Source organism: Ailuropoda melanoleuca, chromosome 12 (assembly GCF_002007445.2).
Source record: "Ailuropoda melanoleuca isolate Jingjing chromosome 12, ASM200744v2, whole genome shotgun sequence".
Lineage (NCBI taxonomy): Eukaryota > Metazoa > Chordata > Mammalia > Carnivora > Ursidae > Ailuropoda > Ailuropoda melanoleuca.
The window spans coordinates 53,650,339-53,661,173 of NC_048229.1; the positions used below are offsets into that span (position 1 = coordinate 53,650,339).

The following is a 10,835-nucleotide window of genomic DNA, read 5'->3' on the forward strand; positions in this document are numbered from 1 at the left end:
GGGTGGGGCGGCGCGGGGCGGGCCTGAGCGCGCCCCCCTCCCTGCGCAGCCCGCGCCCTCCCAGCCCAGCAGGCCACATCTGGCGGCGGCCCCCTCCCTTGCTTCCGCTGCTTCCAGACTTCTCCGGCAGTGGCTGGAGGCTGCGCATCTGGGGCTTGAAACATACAAAGGGGCTGCCAGGAGCGGCGGGAACGGGCGGCGGCGGCGCGGACTGTGGCGCGGGGGCCGGACCATGCGCCGTCCTGGGCTGCCTGTTGGGCCGCGCCGCCGCCGCGCCGTCGCCCATCATCAAGTTCCCTGGAGATGTCGCCCCCAAAACGGACAAAGAGCTGGCTGTGGTGAGTTGCAGCGCCCGCCTCTGGGAGTCTAGTTCGGAGAAACTTCGGAGAATGGGGGTCTCCAGAACGGCCACCCCCGCGGTGGGCACGCGGTGTGGGGAGGAGCTTCAGGAAATGGCTTGGTGGGGGGGGCTTTGGCTAGCTGAAGGACGGACCTCTCTTGCAAACCGTAGGGGAGCCTTAGGAATTGGAGAAGGCCTTTGATAAACAACTTGGCAACTTTGGGGACCGGCAGGGTGGTGGGCAGGGTGCTCGAGAAGTCGAGGTGGTGGTAGGGCAGGGGTTGCTTTGGAAATAGCTGGAAGGGACCTCGCTTGTAAATAAGGGCGGCATTGTCTAGTATCTGGGGGATTTGGCAAGGGGGCCGCTGTGTAAACAACTTTTGGACACATCTGGGGGCTTGGTTAACAGGCCCTTGGCAAGCATCTTTGTAGGCCTTTGGCCAAAGGCCTGAAAGGGGTCTCTTTTGAAAACGGATGATCTTTTGAACCCCTGTGAGACTTTGGGAAGAGGGTCGTTTGGCACACAATTTGTGTTAACTTTTGCACGCATGTGGCTAGGAACTCAGGGCGCAGCAGAGTTTGGCCAACATCAAGGAACCTTTGGCATACATCTGCAGAGAGGCCCTGGAGGGGATCTTTGGGCAAGTTTTGGGGGCAGGAGGGAAGCAGAGAGCACATCTTTTTCACCTGGCTCAATGAACCAGTTGGCCTGGAGGGTCAAGGGTTGCACCTCGGAAAGTTTCCTCGAACTTCTCCAGAGGGGTTGGAGAAAGGGAGGAGAGAACTGGCCGGCCAGGCACAGGGAGGGGCAGGCACAGGAGGGCCCTGGCGCGTGGGGCGGGGGCGGACGGAGCCCCGGGCGCAGGCCAGAGCTCAGCCAGTCAGCCCTCCCTCCTGGCTCCGGGCTGTGGCTCAGAGGTTGTTTTGCCAGCGCCGCTGGGCTGGCCGGAGGAGCTCCCCCCTGACCGACCCACCGCAGCATTACACAAGGGGGCTGGGGGCTTCCTCTCACCCTGTGAGCCACTCAGGGGCGGGGACCCCTCCAGATGTGTCTCCCAGCCTACTAGACATCTGCTTCCTTACTCTTTCAGCCACCCCCCAGAAATCTCCTATTCTCCTTCATCCTGGTCCCCAACCGGCCCAAGACAAGACTTTTGTACCCTCTGGTCACCCTAGGAACCCCTTCTCGGGATGTGACCCCACCACTCCCTTTCCCTGCATATAGGCCTCCGTCCCTGCTACGTCAACGGGTTGGGAGACCTTACATTTTTAGGGGGCTACTTACTTTAAAGGCCTGGAGTTGTCCTGCCTGAGGAGGTGGCTGTTGGCTGAGGGTGAGCTTTGAAGCCCTAACAAAGCTCCGTGGGTCCCCACATCTCCTACAGCACGTGGAAGTGCGTGTTGCCCAGAGGCCATGCAGGGGGAGACTTGAGGAGCGCCTCTGGACTTGGATTGCCTGGCTTCGCATCAGGGAGTCACGAGCGACTGGCCTCCTTGGGGAAGTGACTTCACTTTGCTATCTGAGCTGCTTCTGCAAACAGCATGATAGTGGGGTCTCGGGGTGAAGGGGGGGTAATCTTGGACACCTTGAAGGGTAACCTGGGAATGGTAAACACTTAACAAGAGATAACCTTTGTTATTACTCTCATTGTCACTACTATTATACCCTGTATTCCTCTTTACTAACTACCCCTCAAACAAGGTGGGGACCCCCGTAATAAGGTCTCCGGGTTCTTTTCACCATTCCAGCACAGCACAAATCACACATCCAATTTTGCATTGACTGTGGTCCATCCGCAGCCCCGCACTGGGATTTGAACCCTGGATACTAGAAACATCTGCCGTGTTCACCAGTTTCTCCCCAATACTGGCACAGGGCTTGACACACAGTGGGAGTCAAAAAATATTTGTTGAACAGATAAATAAGCTGGCTGGTCCCTGAAACTGCCCAGAGCCCTGTTTGGCTTAGACCTCAGTAAGCACCAAGGGCAGGACGATTTTCTTTTTAGAAATGACAGCTCCGGGATTTGAACCCAGGTCTGTCTGCTGCTAGAATCCAGGCACATAAGCCTTGAATCTCCTTGCAAGGAAAGTGAGAAATGCCACTGTCATCAGCAGTCAGGTGAATTAAGAGAGACGGGAGGTAAAGGAGACTGGCAGGGAGTTCTAGTCCTGAGCATAGGCTCTGGAGCCAAATGGCTTGGGTCCGAATCCACCTCTGCTATTTGTGAGCTGTGGGATCTTAGGCAAGCTTCTTAACCTCTCTGTGCTTTAATTTCTTCCTCTGTATGAGAGTAAGAGTAAGTGCATTATCGAGTCGCTATGTGGGGCGTATAGCAAGCACCCAACACGTGCCCCAAGCCACGTGTTACCGCTTCTATGTCCCTCAGCTAGCGTGCGACAGAACTGGTTTGGGAACCCGGGATTCTACCCAGAACCGTTGGGTCCCGGACGACTTGGGTCCATAGGATGCCATCCTCACGTGGCTGCTGGCCTCGGGGCGTTCATTTCTTCCAGCAATATCTGAACACCTTCTACGGCTGCCCCAAGGAGAGTTGCAACCTGTTCGTGCTGAAGGACGCGCTGAAGAAAATGCAGAAGTTCTTCGGGCTGCCCCAGACGGGGGAACTGGACCAAAGCACCATCGAGACCATGCGGAAGCCGCGCTGCGGCAACCCCGACGTGGCCAACTACAACTTCTTCCCCCGCAAGCCCAAGTGGGACAAGAACCAGATCACATACAGGTGCCCAGGCAGGGCGGCCGGAGGCAGGGCGCCTGGGCTGTGGGACACCGGGTCTCCTTGGGCCTTGCCGTCTCCCTTCCCGGGGCCCCGGGGAGTACCCGGTGGGGGCCTGGAAGCTTAAGGAGTTTCCTACAAAGTTCTCAGGAACTGGAGTCAGACCAGAGCTTGAATCTCACACTTACTAGCCTTGGGGCAGCGGGCTACTTGGGCTCCAGAGCTCAGGCTTTCCAGTCGACAGAATGGGGCTAAAACACAACCTTCCTCGTAGGTTCGTTGGGAACTAAGGCTGGTCACATATATAACAGGGTGTCACGATATATATCAGCGTCCAGCCCACAGTGAGAGCATAAGGCATGCGAGTCACCGTTGTTCTTGCTCTTTAGGGCAGGTGGAGGGATTTGATGACTGGCTACTAACTGAGTTTTGTATTCTATCATAGAGTTGTTATCATTGGTTGTTAATTGGGCTGAGAGCTCTGCTCTGTATGGCTCCTGCTGGATTCTAAGGGTGAGATCCCTGCCCCGTAGCCCTGAATGCACTCACTATTCATGCGTCCCCGCCCACCAGCCAGAGGTGAGAAAGGAGACTCCTGAGCCAGGGCGTGGAGATGTGGGCCGGTCTAAGACTCCATGGAAGCTCAAGGCATTCTGGGTGGGCTGTTCTCCCAGTAAGCTCTGCTCCACACGTGCACACATACGCCTGCCCGTGCATACACGCTCATGCACACTCATACGTGCAGGCAGAAACCTGTGCACTCCTTACACTCCCAAACTGCACATGTGCACGCACATTCGTACACATCCATGGTCACACACACAGCTGCACGCACACACTTGGGCATGTACGAGCATGCTCGTGTGGCTATGCACACTCCCATTGCTTTGTGCACACAGACACACTCCCATGCATTTCCACCCCTGCAGGATCATTGGCTACACGCCTGACCTGGACCCCGAGACGGTGGATGATGCCTTTGCTCGTGCCTTCCAAGTCTGGAGTGATGTAACCCCGCTACGGTTTTCTCGTATCCATGATGGAGAGGCTGACATCATGATCAACTTTGGACGCTGGGGTAGGCAGAAGAGGGGTCAGCAGAGGGCCGGTGTAGAGACAAGGGAGCGGTCTGGCCATTAGAAGGACTTGGGGTCCTGAGAAGAGCTTAGACAGGAGAGTAGAAGATGTGGGCAGCCACATGGACATGGGGGCAGGTGTCGTGACGGTGGGTAGACGCTAGAGGCAGTGTAATCCTCAAAGCAGGTGGTCTGTCTGCACCGACGAGCATGGTACCCGCTAGGTCCGCAGGGCCATTCACATTTAAATTAGTTAAAATTAAACTGAAAATTCAGTGTCTTGGTCACACTAGCGACATTTCAGCTACTCAGTGGCCACGTGAGATCAGTGGCTCTTGAATTGAACGGCACAAAGAATATCGCCATCACTGCAGAAAGTTCTGTTGGCCAATGCTGGTGGACACTGAGGCATTCTTGATGTAAGAGGGGTTGGAAACAGCGGAGCAGGGTAGACTTGCGTTCTCGATGTGAGAGGGGTCAGAAACAGCAGAGCAGTGTAGACTTGAGAGGAAGTGGGCTGGAACCTGGGACCAAGGACACCATATGGGTTGGTCTTGTGAACGCCGGCGGCAATGTAGACATGAAGGTAAGTGGTGTGGACATTGCGAGTGGTATTGCAATGTGGGTAAATGACACGGGCACAGGCAACACGTGGGTGGGTGGTATGCACCTGGGTGGCAAAGTACACGTGAGGGTTAACGTTGTCGATATTGGTGATGGTATGACTTGAGGGTAAGCGATAGGGCTGAATCGGCCGTGTGGATGTGGGGTGGGTAATACAGACAACAGTATGGATGAGGGATAGTGAGAGAGCAGTGAGGACATGGGTGTGGCACGTTAGTCTGTGTGTAGGTGTGATGTCACTGGCATCGGATAGGTAGTGAAGATCAGCAGTAGAGAGACACTGGGGGCCATACAGGCTCGAGAGGGTGGTGTAGACTGTAGGAGGGTAATAATCAAGTCAAGAAAACTCTACTGAGATGCTGTGCTCCCAGGTCTGTATAGTCACACTGGGACAGGGAAGGGGACGGATGTCAGGGTGGCCAAGGGACCACGGACAGGGTGTGGCTGGGTTTCCAGGCCCAGCTGGGGCAGCTGGAAGCTGAGACCCTATGTGTTGCAGAGCATGGAGACGGATACCCTTTTGATGGCAAGGACGGGCTCCTGGCTCATGCCTTTGCCCCGGGCCCCGGTGTCGGGGGAGACTCCCACTTTGATGACGATGAGCTGTGGACCCTGGGAGAAGGACAAGGTAACTGAGTGAACATCCGAGTCATGGCCGGGTCTCCTTTCCGGTCCTTCACATGCCTCACTGTCCCTGGCCACCAGGACCGTGTCTTCCCTGGCCACCTCGGGGCCCTCCATCTGCTCTGATGGGACCAGGGAGCCTGCAGTGGGAGGGAGATCCCATAACGCCGCTGAGTCAGAATCCCGGTCTCCAAAGAAGCGCCCGGAGCGGCTGACCCTCCACCCCGTGTTGTCCTCAGTGGTCCGCGTGAAGTACGGGAATGCTGACGGCGAGTACTGTAAGTTCCCCTTCCTGTTCAATGGCCGGGAGTACACCAGCTGCACGGACACTGGCCGCTCCGACGGCTTCCTCTGGTGCTCCACCACCTACAACTTCGAAAAGGACGGCAAGTACGGCTTCTGCCCCCACGAAGGTGAGCGGCCGCCTGCCCCTGGCTTTCCTTCTCCGCCTCCACCTCCCCAGCTCGCCCCACCTCTCCCCCTGCCCTCCCACTCCTCCGCAGGCATGACGCTGCCCAGCAGCCAGCATCCCCCCACTTCTTTCCGGCAGGTTCCACCATGCTCGTGTGCGCTGTGGCTGCGTCCTCGTCCTCGCAGTTATTTACATGATCCTTTTATTAAATCCGTTGCTTGGTTTGTTTTGACATTAGCAATAATATTTGTGAAATCACAGGTTTGATGTGCTAATGATTTTTTTCCTAATATGCATTAGAATGAACTTAGAACTACTAAAATGCCCAGTGGTTCTCTCTAGAACCACTCTCTACCCACCCCACCCCCCCGGGCCAGGATGGGGGCCTCAAGGACATGAGGAGAGGCTGGGGGACAGATCGGAAGCCCAGCAGCGGGATTGGGAGGCAAGACTCAGACCCTGGGGCTGGTACCCACCCTGGCCTGGGGACACCGGCCCTGGGAATTTCAGCCGCTGACTCTTCCAGTGTGTGTGTGTGTGTGTGTGTGTGACACATGCGCACATCTGGGCGGGGTGGGGGGGGCTGTTCCCTATCTGCCTCTCCCGGTCTTTGTCTTTGCTTGTGTTTGCGTCTCTGTGTCTTGGCAAAGGCATTAGGCCTGACTCAGTATTTTTGTACGTGTTTTTGCCAATGCTTGGGACATCACATTTTCAGACATGTTGAAACCATATAGAGGGAGACGTGTTTTAAAGGGGTAAGGGTACTGACATACACACTCAGTCCTTTTTTAATATATTCTTCACAATGAGACACACTTCATAACCAGAAATCATAAAAAGACAGCCTGTGTGTCTTCATCCTTGGTCCCATCATTAGATTGGAGAATTCTAGAGGTCGAAAGTCCTGAAAACTGGGGGGCTATGGGAGAAAATCCAAAAATTAGTTTTGTAAATACGTGTTTCTTTTCCATCCCGTAAAGATTCTTTGATCTACATATGCCTCTGTCTTTTCGGCTGTAATTTTACACATTTGGGAATCTCTCTGACCCCATGGCAACTGAACACCGAGCCCCAGCCATCTTAACAGAAGGAAAGGAACAAAGAGCTGGTTAATCATGTTCCTGTTTACGCTTTTAATACCAAAGCTCACGCGATACTTTGTATTAAGTAAGAGTTCAAGCCATGGACCATTAATAAGTCAGAAACTTTTAAACAAAAGCATTTCATGTATCTTGCATTTCCCAGTAGAGATTCAAGCACAGTTAACCCTGCCATGTGTCAGTCCCTGTGATCAGAACAGAATGCCTTGATCGTAGAAGTGGAAACAGCTGTAATTCATAAGTTTGGTTTTTCCCTGCGTTGGCCATTAGCCATTTACTTGGTCTTTAGCCAGATGCAAGTACGTACAACACGCACGTGTTTGGGTCTTGGGATAGATGCTCTGGTTACTCAGCCCCTCCTGACTGCTGAGTCAGTGTCTGCTTCTCTTTATCCTTGTTGGGGGCAGGATCTGAAAGGATATAGGGGCTTCCTGGGTGGTAGGCATGCAGCTGTTGGGAGGCCAGAGGCAGAGGCTGGCCTCTGTGGAGGTTAACACTTTGGCTTTCCTTCTCTGAAGCCACCATGGCATCTGGTTTCAATTTTGTCTCTTCCCTGAGTCTCATTGTTTCGGGCACTGCGGGGGAAGTTCTCTTGGTTGGAGAGAGGGGAGTAGTGAGGATAGGGGGCCTTGATCCTGTGATCCCTGGCCCCCACTTTGGTTATGGTGGAGTTAACGGGGGCTGATGAGGTCACCTCTGGCGCCTTTGCGCACAGATGGTCCTTGTTACACACTTGTGGTTTTGCTAGTTGGCAATTCCAGAGACACACCATTTTGTAGCTTTGGGGTGGGTGAAGGCATGGGGGAGCAGGGGGAGAACCCAAGACAGATAAGCCCAGACTCTGAACCCCACTGTCCCCCAGTTCTCCAGTCATAGCCTGTCTTGGGGAGATTGGAGTGGGAGCTCAGAGTGTGCGTTAAAAGGAAGACACACAGGAAGACACCACCTCCCTTCCGTTCTCCTCTTCTCCTCCTCTCTCTCCTGCAGGGATCACAGCAGGGCCATCCAGGAAAGCCCCTGGGGTCGAGAGGGAGGTGAAGCTTCCTGTGTGTGTGTGTGTGTGTGCGCGCGCACCTGTGTTCTGAGAGCTGTTTTCCTATCTGTCCAATGGAAAGACTCTTGTGGTCCTGCCAGCCACAATCTGCATGGCGTGGGCATGGACAGGCAGCATGGACAGTGACCTTGGGGTGTGGGTCAGGCTCTGGAGACCCCGTGCTATGTGCCTGGTTTTAACCATTTCATTGATGGGAGGAGGGGGTTTGGGTGGGTTGAGGGAGGCGTCCCTAAGGTCCCAGGGGAGGGATGAGCTGGCCAGGGAGGCAGGAATTCTTTCCAGGAACCTGGAGAAACAGCAATTCACCAACCACTAGAGACGGTTTTGAATATTCTCATGATGCTACCACCTCGCTGGCCGCCAGCGCTGTGCCCACGCCAGTGCCCCGCTGCTCCTCGGCCAGGCAGGCGGTGGCCTCTCACATTTGCACCCCTCCCCTCTCTCCCCCACCCCCCAGCCCTGTTCACCATGGGTGGCAACGCCGACGGACAGCCCTGCAAGTTCCCGTTCCGCTTCCAGGGCACATCCTATGAAAGCTGCACCACCGAGGGCCGCACGGACGGCTACCGCTGGTGCGGCACCACCGAGGACTACGACCGCGACCAGAAGTATGGCTTCTGCCCTGAGACTGGTGGGTGTCGCCGCCTCTCCCCACCCCTCAGGGCCAGCACCCTGCCCCCCCCACCCCCCACCTCCTTTCCCCAGGATGGGGGTGCCAGACAGAGTACTTAGCGGATGGGACAGCATGGGCACCCACATCAGGACTGACGGCGGGCACCAATAGCCCGTTGAGCCAAACTGGGGATGCCTAATATCTGGCCAGCTCGGGACCTTGTCTGAATAGCCCACATTCCCTGGGGCTTCCCTGGTAATTGTTTCTCTCTCTCTCTCCGTCTCATCTTGAAGTATCTCTAGTCTGACTTTCTTTGCTCTCCTCTGTATCTCTAGCCTTTGGTTTCTGTTTTGCAGTAAGGACTCCCTGCCTCCTTTCTTCCTCCCTCCCTTCCTTGCTTCCTTCTGCTTCCTCCAGCGGATCTTAAGCAAGCACCTGCTTTCTGCAGGGGCCCCACATGGGTCCTCCTGTGTGAGGGAGCTCGCTGTCTAAGGAAGTATGTGGGCACCACTCGCTCTGCCCAGCCCCCCTCTGCGTCTGGTGCCCCTGGCCCCATCCGTGCAAGGCTGATTAAAGCTCTAGAATCTGGCTGCGTGGGTTTGACTCTGGCCCTGACACTTCTAGCCGCAGCTGCTAGGGCAGGTTTCCTAATCTCCCCGAGCTCCAGTTTCCCATCCTTGGAACGGGGGTAACTACGGTCCCTACTGCACAGGTATGTAGAGACGTGTATAAAGTGCCTTCTCCAGGGCCCAGGGCTGAGCGAGGGCCCGGGGAGCATGGTTCGCTAACATCCGCGTCGTGTCATTCCCTGGGGGTGACCTCAGGTGCCTTACGGCCCCCTGGCCCGTGTCCCTCTCTCCACAGCCATGTCCACTGTGGGCGGGAACTCGGAAGGCGCCCCCTGTGTCTTCCCCTTCACTTTCTTGGGCAACAAGCACGAGAGCTGTACCAGTGCGGGCCGCAGCGATGGGAAGATGTGGTGCGCGACTACGGCTAACTATGACGACGACCGCAAATGGGGCTTCTGCCCTGACCAAGGTACAAGGCTNACATCCTATGAAAGCTGCACCACCGAGGGCCGCACGGACGGCTACCGCTGGTGCGGCACCACCGAGGACTACGACCGCGACCAGAAGTATGGCTTCTGCCCTGAGACTGGTGGGTGTCGCCGCCTCTCCCCACCCCTCAGGGCCAGCACCCTGCCCCCCCCACCCCCCACCTCCTTTCCCCAGGATGGGGGTGCCAGACAGAGTACTTAGCGGATGGGACAGCATGGGCACCCACATCAGGACTGACGGCGGGCACCAATAGCCCGTTGAGCCAAACTGGGGATGCCTAATATCTGGCCAGCTCGGGACCTTGTCTGAATAGCCCACATTCCCTGGGGCTTCCCTGGTAATTGTTTCTCTCTCTCTCTCCGTCTCATCTTGAAGTATCTCTAGTCTGACTTTCTTTGCTCTCCTCTGTATCTCTAGCCTTTGGTTTCTGTTTTGCAGTAAGGACTCCCTGCCTCCTTTCTTCCTCCCTCCCTTCCTTGCTTCCTTCTGCTTCCTCCAGCGGATCTTAAGCAAGCACCTGCTTTCTGCAGGGGCCCCACATGGGTCCTCCTGTGTGAGGGAGCTCGCTGTCTAAGGAAGTATGTGGGCACCACTCGCTCTGCCCAGCCCCCCTCTGCGTCTGGTGCCCCTGGCCCCATCCGTGCAAGGCTGATTAAAGCTCTAGAATCTGGCTGCGTGGGTTTGACTCTGGCCCTGACACTTCTAGCCGCAGCTGCTAGGGCAGGTTTCCTAATCTCCCCGAGCTCCAGTTTCCCATCCTTGGAACGGGGGTAACTACGGTCCCTACTGCACAGGTATGTAGAGACGTGTATAAAGTGCCTTCTCCAGGGCCCAGGGCTGAGCGAGGGCCCGGGGAGCATGGTTCGCTAACATCCGCGTCGTGTCATTCCCTGGGGGTGACCTCAGGTGCCTTACGGCCCCCTGGCCCGTGTCCCTCTCTCCACAGCCATGTCCACTGTGGGCGGGAACTCGGAAGGCGCCCCCTGTGTCTTCCCCTTCACTTTCTTGGGCAACAAGCACGAGAGCTGTACCAGTGCGGGCCGCAGCGATGGGAAGATGTGGTGCGCGACTACGGCTAACTATGACGACGACCGCAAATGGGGCTTCTGCCCTGACCAAGGTACAAGGCTCCAACCATTGGGCAGAAATACCAGACACCGCCCCACCCCTGCCCCGGAAACCTTCCTGGGCACCCC

At 56.2% G+C, this 10,835-nt stretch overlaps 1 protein-coding gene across 2 annotated transcripts in view; it reads left to right on the top strand.

Annotated features, from left to right (window-relative positions):
• Positions 1-242: 242 nt before the first annotated feature.
• Positions 243-10,835, top strand: part of MMP2 (matrix metallopeptidase 2) — a 25,011-nt gene continuing 14,418 nt past the window's right edge. Inside the window, exons 1-8 of one of the 2 annotated variants that reach the window (XM_034638691.1) lie at positions 246-338; positions 2,858-3,084; positions 4,008-4,156; positions 5,278-5,406; positions 5,642-5,815; positions 8,426-8,492; positions 9,633-9,739; positions 10,586-10,759. In XM_034638691.1, the coding sequence (XP_034494582.1) occupies positions 2,933-3,084; positions 4,008-4,156; positions 5,278-5,406; positions 5,642-5,815; positions 8,426-8,492; positions 9,633-9,739; positions 10,586-10,759 (952 nt within the window). In that variant the 5' untranslated portion in view covers positions 246-338; positions 2,858-2,932. The other variant, XM_034638693.1, reaches the window with a different exon arrangement.